Source organism: Opisthocomus hoazin, chromosome 27 (genome assembly GCF_030867145.1).
Source record: "Opisthocomus hoazin isolate bOpiHoa1 chromosome 27, bOpiHoa1.hap1, whole genome shotgun sequence".
In the NCBI taxonomy this organism is placed as follows: Eukaryota; Metazoa; Chordata; class Aves; order Opisthocomiformes; family Opisthocomidae; genus Opisthocomus; species Opisthocomus hoazin.
The window spans coordinates 1,427,314-1,447,772 of record NC_134440.1 but is presented as its reverse complement, the minus strand read 5'-3'; the positions used below and the strand labels follow the sequence as shown (position 1 = coordinate 1,447,772).

Sequence of the window (20,459 nt, the reverse complement as noted above, 5' to 3'; positions counted from 1 at the left end):
GAAGGCGAGAGCCAGACAAGAGCTGGGGAACAGAAGTTAAGGGGTTTCTGACAAAACAGAGGGGCTTTGTGGTGAGGAAGGAGGGTTCTTGCGAAAACAGGTAACAGTCGCAGCAGGAACGTTTCTCTCACCTCCAGAGCGTTATTTCTGGCTGAAGCCAGCGAGACATGCCGCCTGCCACGGGCTCTCCAAAGGCTGCCAGGGTGTCAGAGGACTCAGGGCACCTGTAAGAGCAACCAACACCTCCTCCCCTCCACCTGGCTGATGGTAAATTCAGCCAAGGAAGCCAGGCCTCCTCCCAGCTTCCGATGGCATTGCTGGTACAAAGCACGGGGAGGTGGGCAGGGCCAGGAACAGAGAGGGGGACCCCGAGAACCATCCCCAGCCCCTCGGGACAGCTCATGTGTGCTCCGGCCTGGGGAGCGCCAGCACCACGGCCCCAGCCCTGGCAGAGCAGGCTGGAGGCACGAGCTCGTCGCCCATCCCAGATGAAGATGCTCCTCGCCACGCAGCAGCAGCTGCGCTCAAGAGCAGGTGGAGTTCAGGGCTGTTCTGACAGGCAGCTGCAGCATCCGAGAGAGTCCAGCGCAGGGCTACGAGGATGAGGAGGGGACTGGAACATCTCTGCTACGAGGAGAGGCTGAGGGAGCTGGGCTTATTCAGCCTGGAGAAGAGAAGGCTGCGAGGGGACCTAATAAATGCTTATAAATATCTGCAGGGTGGGTGTCAGGAGGATGGGGCCAAGCTCTTTTCAGTGGTGCCCAGCGACAGGACAAGGGGCAACGGGCACAAACTGAAGCAGAGGAAGCTCCAGCTGAACCCGAGGAAGAACTTCTTCCCTCTGAGGGTGACGGAGCCCTGGAACAGGCTGCCCAGGGAGGCTGTGGAGTCTCCTTCTCTGGAGATATTCCAGCCCCGCCTGGACAAGGTCCTGTGCAGCCTGCTCTGGGTGACCCTGCTTCAGCAGGAGGGTTGGACTAGATGACCCACAGAGGTCCCTTCCAACCCCTACTATTCTGTGATTCTGTGATGGGGAGGGTGCAACCCCCCAGGGCCGTTGCCTGGCCCACCACTCCCCCGAGGGCAGACCCCCTGTCAGCATTCAGCCACGTGCCCTGACCTGGGTGCCCTCGCTCTTGGGTACCACCACCGTCTGCCGCCGACAGCCTCCCGAGCGCGGCGCTGGGCATCCCGCCCTGCCCACGGAGCGCTCGCCCGGGGTAGCAGAGGATCAGACAGAAGAGGCAAGGACCACTCTTCTTGCTTCTGCCATCACGATGCGCAGGACTGCGACACCTCCGTCTCCAAAAACAGGACAGGCTTCTGCCTCACTTTCAAATTAGGTTTTTAATTAAATAAATAACGGCGAGGGGTCTTCAAGGCAGTATCACTTCACAGTGTAGGGCTCGGGGGGGGGGGGGGGGAGGGGGAGAGTCCAGCATTGGGAGCAGCTCAAAGTGAATGTGCTTTGTAAGAAGGAAAAAGAAAACCCCAACAAAAAAACAAAACCAAACCTCCTCCCCAAGTGACTTCCCCTCCCTGTCCCTGCCCTTTCCACTCCTCTCCCTTAAAGTTATGTGGAAAAAGCGCCGCACTCATGTTGAAAGACCCCATGCGAATCTGTAAACAACACTGAAGAACATAAATAAGAGAGATTTCTGCCTCCCTCAGCCTCCCCTCTGCTTTCATTAGGGCTTGAAACAAACCAAACAAAAAATGGTTTCAGGAAAACTAAGAATGTTCTTGGCTGATGGAGAGGAGGTGCCAAGGCCTGGACATCCCTGGGAGGGCTGCCTGTGCTCTCACCCTGCCTCCTCCTCTCCTCTCAGCCAAGGAGCTTCCTCTCTCCCCCAGAAACGGGGAATCACAGCCTGGGCAGTTCCACTGTGGAGCGCCCACTCGTATTTGCTTTCTGTTTCCAGCAGCTGGGAGCAGCCGGAGGGGGAACCTCCCGTTACGACGTCTGGCTGACAAAGGGATGCCTGGTCAAGGCAGCCTTGCATGTCTGGAGCTCGGCACCTCTCAGCACAGCTGGCCAGGGACCAAACAGACGAGAGGCAAGGTCTGATCCTGTCATCCTGCAAAGCTGCCCGACACCGTCTCTGTGCTCCCACTGCAGGGCTGAGCACGACTTCACAGGGCCGGGTAGAAGGAGAATCCAGGCTGATGGTGTTACTCATCTAAAATCCACTGGCAGCAGAACCAACTGCAGGATCACGGCCTGAAGGCCTCTTACCAAAACGAGCAAAAAACCCTCAGCCCAAACCCCTTCCCAAACGCAGAAAACGGCTGGAGGAAGGGAACACCTGCACCACAGCCCTGCCCAGCAGGCTGCACGGGAAAACGGGGAGTGAGAGCACGTCGATCAAAGCCAGTGGCAAACCCCAGACCTGGCACACGCTCGGGAAGCGAGGCAGCTCTGGACTCCAGCACACCCACAACATGCTGCTGTGGCTCTCCGTAAGCCGACCACCTCGCTGCCACACGGGGCCACCCTTGTCACCTCCTCGAAACATCACTAATGGCAGTAAAGATATACTTTCCTCTCAGAAAACAGAGAGCTTTCTCTGTGATGAAGAACGCGGCAGGGATGCCCAGGGACTGGTGTGCTCTCCTGCCTGGGACTCTGTGCTAGCACCGGTGTCCTAGACTCGGTGCCCTGGGAGCTGAGCAGCCGCCTCCTCCCACAGCTGACAGATTGTTTGAACGAGCCAGGAAGTCACAGAGGTTTTCATCTGCATTTTACCCTCTTGTACTGCAGCAGCCAGCAAGGATCAAGTAATTCAGTGCCAGTGACAGAACCAGCAGCACTGCACCACGCCGGGGCCAAGGTCGCTTTGCAGTTCTGGAAACTCCCTCTACTCCCAGAACAAGTTCTCCACAGCTCAGCACTGCCAGTGGAGGTGAGGACTTAGGTGCACACAGTGCTGCTGCACCACGCAGTATCCCTTTCCAAGGCCTGACGCTTCTGCCTGAGGGCTGGACCAGGCCACGTCCCGCCTGCAGCTGGCGAGAGCGGGCAGACGCGCAGGAGAGGCCCGAGAAGAGCAGCGCACGTCCCTGCCGTGACTCGCAGCGCGGGACAGCTGTGGGGAGGGGAACGAGGAGAACGACAGCTATTGCACCACACTCTCTGTGGGTGAAGGGCCAAGACTCCTCACCTTCCTTTGGCATCGCCATGCCCGTCTCTGCAGGGAAACCGCCCCGCAGCCTGGGTGGACTGTGCTCCCTGCGGATTTCCTAAGCTCTCGCACCTCCAGACTGCATCCTCCATCCCAGCCCCTGAAGCAATACAGCCCTGCTCTCAAAGCATCTCTGCACTCAGTGTCCCACCAGGGCCAAGGGACATTTCCCCTGTGCTGAGGACAGGGACTCTCCAAACAGCCTGGAATTACCTGGGGTGACACACAGTCAACAGAACAGGGGGTGACAGACCTCCCCCCCTCACTAAAGCCAGCCACCAGCTTTGTGTGGTTGTGTCAGAAGACACTGGAGCAGAAAGGTGTTTGGTTTCTCGGTAGCCTTGGATCAAGGAGGATGAAAAGACGGATTCTGACCAACGGCTCCAAACTGTCCCTATGGAACAGTGGAAGTTCCAGGATTTCACTCAGTCAGGTCAAAGTCCTTGCTGGGTCCGTGACAAGTTTGTGACTGGAGACTCTCACTGCGACAAAGGCTCTGACCGAGCCACAGGTGCTGGACAAGCCTGGTGAGCAGTCAGAAAACTATTTACATCTCCGATGCCAATGAAGCCAAAATCTGTGACCGATAAGGACACTTGCGCAGGGGCCACCACTGCCTCTGGGTCTCTGTCCAAATCCACAGGGCCAGCAACTAAAGGCAAACCCTCGTTAATGTCTGCAGGGAGAGTGAAGTCCATGGTTATCGTTTCACCAGAGCTCTGCAGTGTCTCCTGCTTCTCTGCTAGTCCTGCTCCTGCCGGCGGCAAAGCATAGAGCCCCGATTCCGAGGGGTTGACAGGGTGGCGCGTGCAGGAAGCCGAGATGGCACCCGAGGATGTCTCCTCTGTGGGGTCAAAGGAACAATTCGTCTCCGAAGGAGTACTGCACTCATAGCCCTGCCCCGATTCACTCATGCTGCCCAGGCTGCAGGCTGTGCTCTCCACGCTCAGGGGCTCTGCACACCACAAAGGAGGGAAACGCGGGAGATGGACAGACAGAGAGGAAAAAAGGGTGGGGGACAGCAAGGGAAAGAAAGCCAGAGTCAGTCCACAACATACAATAAACCAGAATCCATTTCAATCCCACCTAACCACAACACTATTTGTTTGATGGCACAAATGTTTCTTTATTATAGCAACCAAGATCCCTGCCAGCATGTACCGAAGAAAGGCAAGAAGCAGACAGCAGATGGGAGGCCATCAGTGTTTCTATGGAAATTAAAGGAAATCTCACAGAGACACTACAAGATAAGCCAAATCCTGAGTCCTGTCCCCTCAGGCCGACAGCCCCTGGCAGGTGCCTATACAAAGCCCTCATCTGCAGTAGGACAGTGAGGGCAGGAACCCATCTCGGGCTCTCTGTGAGTCTTCTCATAGCCAGCTCTCTCTGAAAGTAGTCTGCAGGCACAGCCTGACTTCTGGTGCCTTAAATCAGCCTCTGGAGGAGCTGCCTGTGTCTGGTGCATCTGTGTGTTAGTGCATTGGAAGCACCTAACTCAAGTGCCCAAAGTTAGTGCAAACCCTTTGGCTCTGAGAAGGACTCAGGCCACTCCTGCAAGCCTGACGCAGGAACAACTCCTTTCAAGTCACTACTGGTCCATGTAGAGACAGACGAGTCTCCTTTGCTCACACAGAATCTGCCCAGGGCTGGTATTTGACAGAGGACACAGTGAGCACGCTGGCAAGGTGTGGGGAGAAGAGCAACGGCTGGATAACGGCAACAGGAGAAAGGCAAAGGAGCGTCGCTGAGTGAGGGAGACGCGTTATCCCCATGGCAGACAGAAGAAAAGGAAGTTACCTGTGCTCTCTATTGCTAGCTGATCTTGACTGAAGTGAGAATCCAGGCAGCCAGTCGCAGAGGGAATTGGTGGGGAGCTCCGAGAACGACTGGTGTTTTCTACTTCCGCCCCATCCAAGTCGTTGTCGGTGTAATCCCTGTGGGGAAAGATAGATAGCACTGCCACCACCTGTTAAGCAGAGAGATGCAGGCAGGGAAAACGGTGCCTGGGATTACAACCCATCCACAAATAAAGCAATAGGACTGTAGAGACCTCACTAGAATGAACATCCATCCCTTCTTGGTCTGCAGAGCCCAGTTTAGACTCCGCACTGATGTGATCGCAGTCAGCTTACCATGGCTAAGACCAGCCCATGACAAACCAGAACGGGCTCTGTAGCTTTCCAAAACAAAGAGCTCTGCCCGCCAGCTCTGTGTGAGCCTCAGCCCCTTCCAAAGCTAAATAAACGGTCAAATGCTCTCCCCAGGGAACAGCCAGCTCCACGGAATGACCACAGTGGGTTGTGACAATGTTAGTGTGCCAGCAAAGAGCAAGTGATGAGAAAATATTTTCCCCACCCTAGGAGGATTTGAGATTTCAGGTATTTTATTGTCTTGCATCAGAATGAAAAAAAAAAGAAAAATCTAAAACCTCATCTAATATCTTAACCAGTTCAACTTAAATATTTGACCTTTTAAAAAATTTCAGTTTCAACCTTTTTGAAAAGTATTTTCTGTAATTAGCATACATTTCAAAGGGAAGAATTTGCCTCAAAAGGTGGCAGCAGGGAAAGAAATTAATTCAGGTTCCAAACCACCAGAAATAGTGTGGTTTTGAACTTTAAAATCTCCCTTCCCAAAACCTCATCGAGCTGAGTTATTTCCCAAGATCAGCCCTGAATCCCTGAGCCTAGCCTTAATTTTGGGGGATGCATCTGTCTGAAACAAAACAGTACTTTCTGACAGAAGAAAGTCCACATCCACACAAATAATTGCTTTATCTTCCCTCCCCACACTAACAATATTTACGTTCTGAGAATATCCAGTGCATCCCTCCATGCTCCCACCCCAGAAACCTTCTAAAGCAGAAAGCAGTCTCTTAGTCGGAGGTGCTTTGCAGCAGGAATCTTCACTGGGAGGTTAATATTACTAATTTTAGTGTGAGAATATTCCACGCACGTGGCTCCAGGGTGGAGGACGTACTTCTTCCTTCCTAAACGAGTCTGTTGAGTGAAGTAGTCATAGCGCTCTGATTTTTTCCACATGTAGTAATACTCCACACATTCGCCCACTGACCGGGTGCGGACCTGAGGAGAAACATCATCGTCAAAGCCATGCATCAAGATGCAGCTCATGGAGCAAGGACTATTCTCCCATTTAATCGGCACAGAAAATTAAGTGCATGACAGTAATTTATATTTCTATGGACACATCTACGCTGCAGAATGGAAGCACGTACTGAGATTTCCAAGGTGGTAATCGGCCAGAGAAAGAACTCCCCGCAGTGCACAACTGTTGTTGCAGACCCCAGTGTGGGTTCACACACAGTACATTCGTGCAGTACTTTCCTGCGCTTCCAGTAGCACACTCAACATCAAGAGAGCAAACCTGCATCCATTTTCACTGGCCAGCGTCAACATACCCACAATTAATCAGCAGTAGAACTGGACTCTCTGGTTCTGCCAACTCCCAGCACAGCAGCGTATGTCCTGGGGCCCAGCTCTCCCTACAACAGCATCTTTCGTTCTAGAGGACCCCAGGGGACTTTACGAAACATCCACATGCTCAACTCACTCATTCACAGACGTACTGCAAGGGCTGAGAGTTTGGAAAGAACTTTTGAGACTCCAGAAAGGGCTAATCAGTAATTAACTGACATCACTCATGCAGGTCAGTGTTGTTTGTGACTTCTCCCACCTGGAAAATAAGGCAGAGCAGGGCAGTGAACAGCCCATCACCTGCTAGCATGAGTCAACACAAAGCCTGGGATTGGAACTCAGCAGTCCTGAACTTCCTGCATTAGCCGAAGCTCAAAACACACCCCTGGTGAAATGCACATGCCTCCTTCCCTTTGCCTTAGTGGGATGCAGAGGTGAGCATCCTTACCTTGTTTGCTTGGATAAGATGAAAGTTTTTCCCATGGACCCTGAAGCCATGTTCAAAATTTCTACATTCTTCCTCACTCCAGGCGCAAAGCTCGTCTATACCAGAAAGAAAGAGGAATTGGTGCAGAATCTAGAAAGAGTTACATGTGCCTTGATGTTTGGTGTAGAACCCAAATATGGGAGGTTCTCACCTCTGATAACCTTCACATTGAACCGTAACCTCCGCAGTGCCTCTTCTGCATTGAAGTTGCATTTAACCAGTTCATACAAAGCCTGGGAAACAGGAGGAAATTACTGACAGCACATACCTGAGCAACACACCACAAACCAACCTGCTCATGACTCATGTTCGTTTTGTAAAACTTATTTTTCCCAGGAGCCACTTTGCCACTAACCCCAACTTGACCATCAGCACAGATTATTCCACTTTTCAAGGCACTGGATTACAAACCCCAGGATTGAAAAGATGCAGTTCTACCAGCAGCAATACAGATTACAGGTGTGCCTCGGTGCTCCTGGAGACTGACTGTGAGAATCTAACCTGACTAGCTTAGAGGAAACAACTGCTCTGAAATTTCTTAGCCAAATATTTGATCTTCTGCTGGCTTTAAAGAAGAATTAGGCAATGCTATAGAGGACAGATCCAGAAGGATGTTCCTGCTGCAAGCTCTGTTTCAGGGAGTTTGGGATACTGGGAGAATACAGTCAAAACAGTACCCATTCTTTGCTTGCCCAGTCTGTTACATGCTTCCACAAACACCTGTTTACTGTGTTGGAAGCCAGACAGGCCTGTGGGCTGATCCACTACAGCCTTTTTCGGTCTTCCCAACAGGGGGTGAACGGCCTCCTGAGACTGCAGCTGCGAAGCACACCCTCACTTGTCCACGAAGCAGGAGCAGAGGAGCACGGGAGTTGCGTCTCATTCTCTTTTCAGTGGGTCTCTCATTCAGGCTCTCCCCAGGACACGCTGCACTATTGTGCCAGCACCATTAGAGTGTCTGCAGGCTGCAAGCAGCCCCCACGCTTACCTGCTCGTTGTCTTTCACCATCTCTCCTTCGGGCAGGCTGCTGCTAGACAGCTCATCCCATCGCCGCTTCACTGCACGGTACAGGAACTCTTCAACCTCCCTCTCAGGGAGTATGTTTGGGTCCCAAAGCAGCTGATCTTCATTCTCATAGGCTAACAGAAAAAGTACTGAAATAAGCTAATTGAACAATTCTGCTGCTTTTGAGAAATGGTCTGCATGTACATGCATGGGAGAGACAGAAGGAGGAAGGAAATTTTTGCCTGGTACTCCGACCTGGCACTAGAGATGACAACCATCTCTGTGAAGGTACTGCATCTTCCCTCCCCATTTTGGAGGCAGATAAGCTTAATGCTCTTTGTACCCCTTTTACAATCCTAAGCACAGGCTTGGCTTGCTTCCACTTCCTCAGAAAGGCTGGTTGGTAAGGTTTTTGTTACCACATTCTCAAAAATAGTTGCTTTGATTCATTAATCCCAGCAACTAAAAAACCCTAGGTTCTAAGGTGTCTTTTCCAGCACACAGTAAACAAAGGGAGTGGGAGGCAAGGGCAGCTTTGAGCTACAACCCTGGCCTAGGCTCGAGACCCTCTCCCTGTTCTAGACACAAAACTAAGCAGCTGCAAGGCTGTCCCTTCCCTGTGACAGCTTGCAATGCTCCTCTGTGAGCTGCTCCACCCACACAGGACAGCAGGAGCACACTGCATCACCAAATGATTCTTGCCCCTTTCAGCTTTCAAGGCTCTCAGCCCATGAGAACACAGCACACAGCAATGCAGGGAGATGTTTAAGTAAAATAACAGCACAGATGAAAGCAAGGAAGACTCTGCAACAAAAATATCATCAGAAATATTGAGATTTTTCTATTCAGACAAAAACATTAGCATCCTCTGTACTTAACTCATTTCTACAGGCAAAGGAACCAACTCTTCTGCCCCGCAGAATCACTAAAATCAGGTCAGGGGCACTACAAACAGGGCATAGAAGAACCCAGTGGGATCTACTCTCAGTTTCTTTTTATTTCACACTGATCCAAACATACAGGTTATGGAAAACATGCACTAAATCTGTGGTCTTCACTACAGAAGGCTGAGAGCAATGATAAAGTAACAGTGAAAAGTTCCAAGAACTATATTGGGTAAATTTGAAATAGTACCTGCAAAATTGGTAACTTATCTCACAGAATCACAGAATAGTAGGGGTTGGAAGGGACCTCTGTGGGTCATCTAGTCCAACCTCTCCTTTAACTAATTTGCTCAGAGTCGCTAGGATAACAGAGGAAGTAAGTAATTTCTAAACATGTGGGTTTCTGTTAGCTACCTTGTTCAGAAACTCAACAAGCTGGTGCTAGTATTGCACTAGTTATTAGACACAATCTGCAAATCAAGGCACCTTCATCTACTCTGCAGACATCCTACCAAATTGGAAACTCCAGGGAGTATGGAATGAAAATAACGCTGGCTACTTTAGGAAGACGTCAGAGAAAAATAAATTAGAGTATCTCCAGAAGGATATTCTTTCTCTTTGGCTACAGCTGAGATCCCCTTCTCCAAACCTGTCACACCAACCCACTTTTCACTGAGCTGCTTCTCTTCTGTAGCTGTATTATTAGCCCTATTCAAACAGGCCAGTTCAAACCTAGCTCAAATGCAGCTGTAAATTTTGGTATTGATACTGAGAGGTGCCAAACTTAGAGACACAGAGAACTGGTGAACCAGGGCCCCATCGGATGCCCAGGCCAGCAGCCCTACATCCAAACAAGACACATCAAGCAGGCCGCCTTACCTTTTTCACCGTGCCTGTTTAAGTGGAGGATGGGAACAGTGGCTTGGTACTGAGGTCCAACCATGATCTCCTGAAATATCACCACAGAGAAGTGGGTAAATTGAAATGGAAAATGCTCCACTCCAAATAACCACTGAGGTGTACTTCATGATTTAGGGACTCTGACACGATGGGGCCGATTTATATGTCTGTAGTCCCCACTGTCACTATTACTCCTAGGGAACCCTGACTATTTTATAGGGTAACTAAAAAGATTTACTACCAACCAGATGATACTTTGGGGACCTTAGGCATTTACATAGTTTTAATGTTAAAGATATATGGCAAGCAGCTAAGGCTGGAGATAAAGAAACACAGAAGCTCTCCTGCAACCTTCACAACCAGGATGAATTTGGAAGTCTGCTCCTCTCTTTCATGTGATGGTTCCCCCTCAGTAAATCCTGCTGGGAATATTACACAGCATTTCACCTTTATAGGGCTACAGGCTGCAGTTTTAATTTACCAAGGCATAACAGCATTCTCCATATCTGAACCAGAAGATAATTTCAGATACAGATTTCAAGACTGTATTAAAAAACCTCTTGTAACCCGTATCTGCCGTCACCTTCCACAAAACGCAAGGCGCTGAGCAAAAGAAAATAAAAGAAAGTCAGTTTCTTGAGGAAATATCACAGTGCTTTGGTGTCATGCTTTCCTCAAACTCTGGCGTGTTGTATTAGCTCTCCTTCCAAATGCACTCACATCATTTACCTTCTTACAATCATTGGATGGGATGGAATCCTCCTCTGAATCCTCAGCCATTGAGGAAGCACATGGAGATGAACAGGGCTCTTTGTCTTCATCAGCAAGGAAGTTGTTCGCTTTGTGGGAAAGAAAAAGATCTGTAGTTATAAAACGTTGGGGGTTTTTTTTCCTGTTGCTCTACGTTCCTTCTCCTTCCCTTCATTTTCTGTTCTAAAATTACTTTCAGCATGCTCCTCAGTGACGACTTATCCATATTTTAATTTTCTCCTTTTAAATAAAAGAATTTGCACACTTGCCACACGGTTGGTGCCGACCAACCTGGGGAGCTCAGACTCCTTCGTTTTGCAGGCCAGCAGAAGGAATAAGATCACTTTATGCTGAACCTCTCTCACACACTTTGGCTTCCTGGCTATTCCGATATTTAGGAACTGCCCCAATGTATCACACCACTAGTACTACTGAATTTATTCACTTCTAGAGATGTCAGATCAGGTACTGATCTTTCAGACTGCAATTACAGCAGGCAGCAAAACAATTCTCACTTTCTCAATGTTACGAGCTTGTCCTGTTTTTGGCTGGGATAGTGTTAATTTTCTTCCTAGTAGCTGGTATAGCGCTGTGGTTTGGATTTAGTGTGAGAAGAACGCTGATAACACAGGGCTGTTATTGCTGAGCAGTGCTTACACAGAGTCAAGGCCTTTTCTGCTCCTCACCCCACCCCACTGGCGAGCAGGCTGGGGGTGCACAAGAAGCTGGGAGGGGACACAGCTGGGACAGCTACCCCAGCTGACCCAAGGGACATTCCATGCCATATGATGTCATGCTCAGCATATAGAGCTGGGGGAAGAAGAAGGAAGGGGAGGATGTTCAGAGTGATGGCATTTGTCTTCCCAAGTAACCATTACACGTGATGGAGCCCTGGTTTCCTGGAGGTGGCTGCACACCTGCCTGCCAATGGTAAGCACTGAACGAATTCCTTGTTTTGCTTTGCGTAGCACACAGCTTTTGCCTTACCTATTAGACTGTGTTTATCTCAACCCATGAGTTTTCTCACTTTTACCCTTCTGGTTCTCTCCCCCACCCCACTGCGGGGGAGTGAGTGAGCAGCTGTCTGATTTTTAGTTGCTGGCTGGGGTTAAACCGTGACAGAGTTACAGCTAAAGACAATTCTCACTGCTCATCTATGCTCTGTCATGTCCTAACTGACGCTCAGCAACACCACTGGCACTCAGGTTTATTCGCAGCCCCCAGAAGGAAAGCAGAAAAACTCATGTCAGGAAATTTAGTGACAAACTAAAGGAAAACATTCTTGCCCTATTCTGCACCTCAGGTCCAAGTAAAAAACAATTACTTAGAATTAGCGACACATACAGCCAGGCTGGTTTGGAAATAGGTCCGATGCATCGTGGGACGTGACAGATGGAGTCAGATCATCAGCTGAAGACTGTGTCTCCTCCTCTTCTTCCCCTGAAAGCAAATCCTTCGCTATTTGTTCCTTTTAACAACAACAAGAAAGTGAAAAATATTTTTAAATTAAAAAAAAAATATGGGGGGTGTGGTGTGTGTGAGGCCTAGAGTAAAGCATTTCTGGCCAAAGGTGGCCATGTCCACAGATCTCCTCACCCTCCCACAGCTTCTCCAAAGACAAATTCCCTCTTGCACTCCCCACCACCCCGAGATTATCCTCCCTGGAAGCACTTCTACAAGTGCCAAGAGTGGCTTGCTACGGAAGCCAGAGAGAGGACGAGCAAGTGGCCCTTTCTCTAGAGCTCCACCCAGAGCAAGTATCTCAAAGATCCTGGAAGGAAAAAAAAAGCTTTCTACAGACTTTGGCTAGTACAGGAGGAGCCATAGCTTCAGCTGGGAAGATACAGACGTCCCCTGCCTCTCCACAGGTCCACATGTATGTGTAAAGACTTGTAACCCAGGTTCCACAAAGAGTTTTTACAGTGTTCTTTTTAAAACAGTTATACTTTTTCCAGTCTCCTCTAAACTCTTTAAATTCAATGTCTGCACCTGGCATTCCTCACTGGGACACCAGAACCAGGCAGGCCCCTTCCCTTGGTATTACTCAAGCCCCACCTGAATAGAGCTACTAGACGTCTCACGCTCCAAGACAGTACAGTAACCAACAGCACAGGCTAATAGCACACACCCAAGCAGACAGCTGCTCTTACCTTATCTAGAGTCATATCTGGGAGATGTGGAGCAATGTCATTGCTCTCACTATCCTGCTCCGAGATGGGATCAGACGCCTCATAGCCATAAAGTGCAAGCAGCTCCTCAAATGGCATTTCACTGCTCTGAGCAAGAGGAGGACAAAGCTTCATCAGGAATGGAACACTCACCAAGTACAACACTAGCTGTAGTGAACACAGATACACAGAGGCAGGAAGGGAAGGAGCAAATCCCTGTATTAGTCTTGTGCCTGACATGAAGAGACAGTCTCTGTCACCAAGAACATGCTGTGTGTTCCACTGAGGCCTCTGTGGGAGCACCCACAGGAGGACCACATCACCTCATCTTTGTGGTTCCTCGGCTGTGAAGCAGACATACACCCAAGAGCCGATGGCTCTTCAGCAAGGTGAGTGAAGACCACCTCTTCACAGTGGTTACTGGGCAGAGGAAGACTCCAAAATTTATTGCTGTTACCTGCTGTCAAAACCATTCCATCCTATGCAAATGCAAACCTAAGACTCGTTGGTGCGTGGACCTAAACACAGCGCTTTGCCAGCTGAACAAGCAAGTCAGAGTTTCACATGAAGATCTTTGGTACCAGTACTGTAAAAGCAAACAAGAACATCTAGCAGGTAATTTCCCTTCCCCTCCCTTGCTGCCTTTACCTGAGAGGCACTGAAACTCTTCTCCAGCTCTTCTAAAGATTTCTGCTTCTCCTGAGCATCATCATCTTCTTCCTTTTCTTCCCGTACACCATAGTTCTGCGAAAGGATCTCTGCTAGGTTCAGTCGATGATCAGCTGAGCCCATTGACACAACTGCAGGGATTAGAAGAAGTTGGGATACGAGCACCACCCTGGACCAAATCTTCAGGTGCAAGAAAGCTCGGGATGACCCCCTCGTGTGTGTGCAGCCAAGATAAGCCAAAGGAAGAGGCAGAAAGGAGTGCGAGGGGCTGGGGAACACAACTGACAGAAGCCACTCCATGAGCCCTAAATTGCAAAGCCTGTTTCTCTGCACATCCAAGTCCCACAGCTGACTGAAAGCTGAATCTGAAGGTTTTCTGAGTACTTACGAGTCTCTCCTGACTGGATTCGCTAATGTCATGACATGTGAACGTGTGAGTGCACACTGCAGCCTTTCCTTCACCCAAGGCATTTTTAGGATAATTACCCCTCATTGCAAGAAGGGGCAAATGGACACATGTAGGAGCTCTGGCATCTTTAAGACTTTCCTCCTCTGACAAATGGCATGGGAATCAACCAACAGGTTTGGACGACGTTGGAAGGAGAAGGGAACAGACAGGCTGATCACAGGAGCCTTGTTTGCTCCAGAAACCAGACCAACAAACAGAAGTGTACTTAAACTGTAGCTACCTGCTGCACTCTGAAGGCCAGGCTCTCCAGGACACAGACTGTGGGCTGGGTACGGCACCACCCTCGGACTCTGCCTGCCAACCGAGGCCTTCAAGAAAAGAGAAGAATACAGCTGAGACATTTCTTCTTAAAAACGTGACACGCCTCCAGCCACTTAACCCCACCAGCAAATGCAATTGATTTCAAAGCAAAAGTTAACAAAACCACACAGGGCAGCATTAGAAACTGTGCTGTGCAAAGAGAGCTCTAGCTAAGTGTATTTAGCAGCTCTTCCAGGCCTCCTCTCTGGATTCATCACCTTCCCCTCAGTCTCCAACTGCATATGGCGGTGTTTCCCTTTTATCTTTTTTATCTTCAGCACTCCACTAATTATTTACCCTCTCACCAGTTTAAGACCTCAGATCCTTGTGGCTTACATTTTCACGTAAAAGAAGGATTTTGACCCTAACCCATTTTTCTAAGCACACACATCATGCTTCTTTGAACACAGCATTTTTATGAACTGACCCACACTTTGGAGCGGCAATCGGAAGCAGCTGGCCACAACACGCTAGCTTCTCCCTAATGCCTCGCTGCATCCAGAAGGCTCAGAGGGGTGAGCAAAGAAATACAGAGCTGAGCAGGCAGCGAAGGAGTCTGGTAGGACTGCGAGTGGCATAGGCGAGGTGGGAAAGGGTGAGACAGGCAGACACTGAGAAGAGGCACCTGCGTTCTGGCATTCAGTACTCGGTCAGAAGTTCAGCAGTGTGGGCTGAGGCCTGGAAAACAACCCAGAACATCTGCTGCTCCTTGGGCTGCTGTACATGGAAATGCTGTTCATCAAGTTCAGCCTAGGTAGGGAGCAAGCAGGTAATTAACCAATGCCTTTGGGTGACTGAGAGCATCCAACTACAGAAGAAAATCATAGCGTCAGTCCCCCAGTCACCAACGACATCTTTTTATGATCCTCAGCCATTACTAATCTGAGCCGTGCACCGCCACTCCTCGCTCGGTTGGAGCCAGGACATCGAGAATGCTTCGGTACGAGGCTCTTACAACTTATTTAAGAAAACATAGTACAGCTTCACATCAAAAATTATCCTCTAACAATCAAGTGAAGCATACACCAAAAGAATCACCCCAGACTTTGGGTTCTGAGTTAGTGCCTTCAAGTATTAACTCATATATTGCAAATTCCATAGCGACTAGAGAGGCAGCTATCCCCCAGGCAGAATTACCGCTAAGACAACGGTTGGCCTGGAAGGCAGCAGAAGGTATTGCCACATGAGAGAAGGACTGAGAGGGAGGAAGGGAAAGGATCTGTGAAGCAGTTGTGGAATTCTTGCTCCTTCATGTACCAGGACTGGTGAAAAGAGGATGCCTCTAGTCCAACCGGAGCGCACACCGTGCGCTGCAATTCACCATCCCCGAGCATCTGATTATCAGCAGCAAGATAACCCCACCGGAGACCGCTTCGGCTGGCTGCAGGCAGAGCCCGGTGATTGTGTGCACTAAAAGAAAAGGGAGGAGTTTATGGGATAATGAAAGGAGAAGGGGTCAGAAAGGATTCAGACAGCCTTCATTCTGGGGATGGTCATACCAGGAGACAGCTTTGTAACTCGGGAAAGTGTCAATGTCTCTTTGCTGGGCCTTGCTGGAACGTGACCAAGTATAAAACCCTCTTGGATAAATCCTTCCAAGCAAACAACCCCGGTTTCATGAAAGGATAAGAGTGAGGTCTACACTTACTCTCTCTAGTCTTGAGCGATCTGCAGAACTCTCTTTCCCAAGACAATGATCTATATATTGACTGCACCTCCTTCGCACGGGGAATCAATAAAGAGCTTGCATGCTAAGGATTTTGAAAGCAAAGACTGAAACTATTAGCAGCGGATGGGCTGGCTTGAAAAGATGTCAAGAATACTTCAGGAATTATGAGAACTTATATTAATGATCAGGTGCTGAAATGCAGAGTAACAGTCAGTACAACAGGATGACAATTCAGTAACTAACCACAAGTTTATTTCCCCAAAGCAGGAGCGTAGCATTAGAGCAACTGGGAACTGCTGTGAGCTGGAGTCATCATAAAATAACTAGCACTGCTGTGTTTGGGCTGAAAAAAGAAGAAACAAGTGATGGACAACGCAAATGGCTCATTCCACACCCAAATTTAAACATCAGTGGAACCAAATGACTCCTCAGATTATTTACAAATCTAGCAGACCATGGAAACAAGAGTCAAAGCCAAAGGAAAAGGGGGGAAAGGGAGGTCTGGCTTAAATGACGACAGAGAGAACGTTCCTGATTACACTAATTGCCGAGGTAGCTGTAGTCTGACGCTTCAAATCCAAATGGCACACAGGAGGCAGAAAATGCAACAGCATTACATGCATCAGAAAGACAGCAGCAACACCGAGGCACTGCCAGATACCTCCAGATCAAGAATGGTTCTTGCCCAAGGTGTGGATGATCCTATTGCTGGTGGCAGTTCTGGACACCATGGAAGGTCACAGTGGTGAACTCCATCTATTTCAGCAGTGCAGCACGATGCTGGCTCCTACATCCATGGGCCATTTAATTACAGGGGGAAAAAGGGAGATTAAATTCCTTTTATCTTGCTTTAACTTCTCCAAGCAGCTGCCTTCCTTCCACTAGTCTCTGCTTCTCAGGCGTGAGCATAACTTTCCTCCCAAAAGTTACACAGAAGTTGACCAATTACTCCCATGTTCGTATTTCTGGATGACTCCAGCACTCCCTCCTTGATTCCCGACTCGAGTTTTTGAGCACATGGAACAAACCAACAGCCATGTTTTAGAAACTGCAGGCAGAGAAGGAGCCTGAGCTTTTTGCACCGACAGAGCGGTTTTTGCAGTGCAAGGCAGACTGCTTGTCCAGGGAACTACTGGAGAAAACCCTTCCAGCTGAAACCACGCTTGCAAGAAAGTGAGGAACAAAAGGGAAGGTTTCCCTTTCCAGTGTTACTAATTTAATAACTAACGCGGTTTCCTGAGCTAGTTTAACACCTATTTCAGACTCGGTAAGAGAAGTGTTCCTTGTTCCTTTGCTCTGTCCACACCACTTGACATGGGTCTGTTTTCTGTGAACTCCAGCTGTAGCCAGAGGGAAGTGGTACAGACGGAAATGGATTCATCTTGTAAGCTACGGACCTGAAAGTGCAAAAAATGAACAGAGAACTCGACATACAGGTAATCTCCTGCACTCCTCAGGAAAATCAGTGCCCAAATCACACGCCACTGCAACGTCACAGCAGACGTACTCCTCAGTTCAAACCTCTTCTGCGAGACAGTGACAGCTCCTGGATTTCCCCGAGACCGCGACCTGCGGGCACAATGGCAACGTGGTGCAGCGTGCCAGGGCGGCACTTCAGCGCGTCACGTCAGCCCAACAACCTGCCGAAGTAACGCTTCGACAAAGACGAAGGCAGCACCCTTCACGCTCCACCAAAGGCGGCAGCGAAGACCAAACCATCCCGGCTGGGACGGCAGGCCAACCAGATGGCACCTTCCTCATGCAGAACGCTGAAACACCCTGAAAGCGAAGCCCTGCCGGCAAACAGAAGTTGTCTCGGCTAGCGGTGTTCTGAGATCCTGCGACAGAGCAGCCAGCTACCTCGACGTCTTCCCAGCGTCCTTTCCCCGTGTCGTGGTTACCACAAGGATCTTCTGATGGAAACGAAGCGCGGATGTGCCACAACCATAACAACAGGACGGGGACATTTCGAGAACGTGTCAAGACCAGACAGGGAATGGTGTCACCAACCGTAAGCGTGGGGCAGTGATGGCAGTAAGGTTTTCGGCACGATGCACGAACACTAGGCTACAGCACCACAGTGGAGATGCGGCAGGGGCATCCCAGCCCAGCACCAGAGCTCAAGCCCCCCTTGCCCGGGCAGTGCTCCTGGTCCCGACCACCCAGCCAAACTGTTCCCACCGCCGTCCCCTGTGCTCTGCCGTCCCCAGCTTCCCGACCCCCCCATCCTCCAGCTCAGGCCCCATCAGACCCCTCCAGCAGCTCCGCAGCCCCTGGCCCGGCTCCCCACCGACCCCAACGCTGCCGGACCCTGCCGTGCTGAGCCCGGGGGCTTTCGCTCCGCTCTCCACCACCGCGCCGCTCCGCCAGCCTCCGGCCCTGGTGCCCCGCGGCGGGAGCTCCCCTCGCCGGGCCACGAGTCCGGGCCCCGCTCCAACCCCCGCCGGCCCGCCCGCCCCGGCCCGGCCCCAGCCGCGCTGGCGGGTCCCCGGCCCAGCGCCCCTCCAAGCGCTTCTCCCGGGCCCCTCCGCCGCGGCCCCGCTGCTGCCTGTCCCGGCGCCGGCGGGAGGGCTAGGCCGGTGCCGCTCCCCGGGCTCGGGCGCGGCCGCCAGCTCCGCCGGGCCCCGCCCGGGCGCCCCTTCCCCTGGCCCGCCCGGGCCCAGGCCGCCCCCCACCGCGCTGCCTCGGCCCGAGCGCCCCCGCCCCGGCGGCCCGCGCCACCCGACCCGCCCCGCGGCCGCAGGACCCCGGCCCTCGGCGGTCCCGGGCTGCGGGCACTAGGGGACCACTGGGCGTCCCCGCCCGGCCGGGAGAGGCCCGAGGCCCGGCCCGCCGCGACCCCCGCGGCGGCTCGCTCACCTCCGCCATGGCCGAGCGCGAGCGGCGGGGGGGCGCAAGCCCCGGATGCGGCGGCGGCCGCTCATTGGCTGCGGTGCGGCGAGGGCGGGGGAGAGTTGGGGGCGCGGCGGGGCGGGCGGGGCGGGGCCGGGTTAGGGGGCGGGGTCAGAGGTCAGAGGGCGGTGGCGGGGTGCGGAGCGCGGCCTTTCCGCCGCGGGCGCCGGTAGCGGCCGCACGTGGGGGCCCGGGCGTCCTTCGGGCCGAGCGCCGCCGCCTCCCGGAGACGCCGCCGTGAACCGGCGTGGAGAAGGGAGCGGGGCCAGGCCGCGAGCCCGCCGGAGACCCGTCCCGGGGTCCTCGCGCTGAGGAGCCGCGCGGCGGCGGCGGGGGCAGGCCCGGGGCGGCGGGCACGGGCCGCCAGCGGCTCCGCCGAGCCCCGCGGGGTCGGTGCCGGAGCCCCGGCGCTGCCTGACCCACGGGCCGCGCCGCGGGCAGCAGCGGGGCCGCTGCGGGAGGGGTCTGGCCATTGGGTTCGGCTGGCGGCGGGCCGCCCGCTGCTGGAGGCCGGCAGCCTTCCTCTGCCCGCAGAGCCGCGGGTCTCCCCGCAGCCGCCGCCATGCCCGGGCACCCCGCGGCCCGTGACGAGCTGCCAGCGCGGCTGGCAGGGTTTGCCCCCAGACCTCGCCGTTCGCCATCGTTGGGCTCAAGCTGAAGCCGCCCGGGCCATGGCCAGCTCTGCCCCCGACAGCGGCGACGCAGCGCGGAGCTGTGCCCGGGGCTCCATCGCGAGGAGCAGCATCCGCGCCCGGCGATTTGCTCCGTGTTGGGCTTCGCTCGCGTGTTTGAGCTCAGGAAGCAAAGTGTTATCAAGTGCTGCTGAAGTGGTTGTGGCCCTTGAGCTGAGAGCCAGAGCACTTCAGCAGCCTTTGTTGCCGTGCGTGGATCTGGCTAGCTCTTCTCAGAGGACTAACAGGTTGCAGATGCTGCGTATTCAATTAAGAAGGGAACCTTGCCTCTAGCTTTCAGAGAAATTTCTACAAAAACGGCTGCTTTTCTGCCTTGTCCCCAACAGTGTGCCCAGGTATTTTGTCACCAGAAAAAGCAGAAAGGCCTGGATGTGGGGTCAAGACTTGGGGCAAGTGAACTACTCTGTGCCTTGAATTTTCAGGCCCTCTGCCTGTTAGCAGTTTGCTCCAGGAGCAGCCTTGCTGCTCTGCTGTGTATCCAGCGTGCTCTGGGAAGCGGTTCAGGTACCCCGGGGGCCTGGTTGTCCACAGATCGCTGTGCCCGCCCCACGGGTGCTCAGCACCCAGACCTGCAGAGAGCACAGGGTCTAGTGCGAGTTCACATTCACACTTTGCTGTTTGCTTTGCCTTGGCCTTGCAAAGCAAGCCTCGCTCTCCCCAGTGTTTGGGGGGAAGGACTCATTGCAGCAAATTTAATTCTTTGTGAGACTTGCCCGGTTCTACTCATTCTTTGAGTGCTGTGCCAGGAGCTCAGCTCTGCTGACCTGGAGCAGTGTCCATGCCAACTTGTGCTGCTCTGTTTAATGATTGCGGTGACAACTGCCAGGCTGAGTCTCTGCAAGTGGCTGCGCTTCCCTGAGCGAGTGGTGAAACACTTCAGCAGACCCTTCCGTTGCCCAGTGTGTTGGTTCCTGTCTCAGAATGACCGGCTGCAGTGATTCGCCATCCTGCAGCTGC

General features: G+C 52.2%; 1 protein-coding gene across 3 annotated transcripts; it reads right to left on the bottom strand.

Moving 5' to 3' along the window:
• Positions 1-1,328: 1,328 nt before the first annotated feature.
• MIER2 (MIER family member 2) lies at positions 1,329-18,829 on the bottom strand. Of its 3 annotated transcripts, none has more exons than XM_075444013.1 (13): positions 18,778-18,829; positions 14,170-14,257; positions 13,460-13,611; positions 12,794-12,919; positions 11,988-12,111; positions 10,623-10,732; positions 9,873-9,942; positions 8,092-8,243; positions 7,255-7,336; positions 7,065-7,159; positions 6,138-6,265; positions 4,980-5,116; positions 1,329-4,137 (listed from the first exon to the last, which is right to left on the bottom strand). In XM_075444013.1, the coding sequence occupies exons 1-13, from the start codon at positions 18,784-18,786 to the stop codon at positions 3,662-3,664; spliced, it is 1,749 nt and encodes a 582-aa protein (XP_075300128.1). In that variant the 5' UTR covers positions 18,787-18,829; the 3' UTR covers positions 1,329-3,661. The 3 variants fall into 3 exon arrangements, with proteins under 3 accessions (XP_075300128.1, XP_075300130.1, XP_075300129.1); XM_075444015.1 differs by having other exon boundaries at positions 1,329-4,026; XM_075444014.1 differs by having other exon boundaries at positions 6,162-6,265.
• Between the last annotated feature and the right edge of the window lie 1,630 nt (positions 18,830-20,459).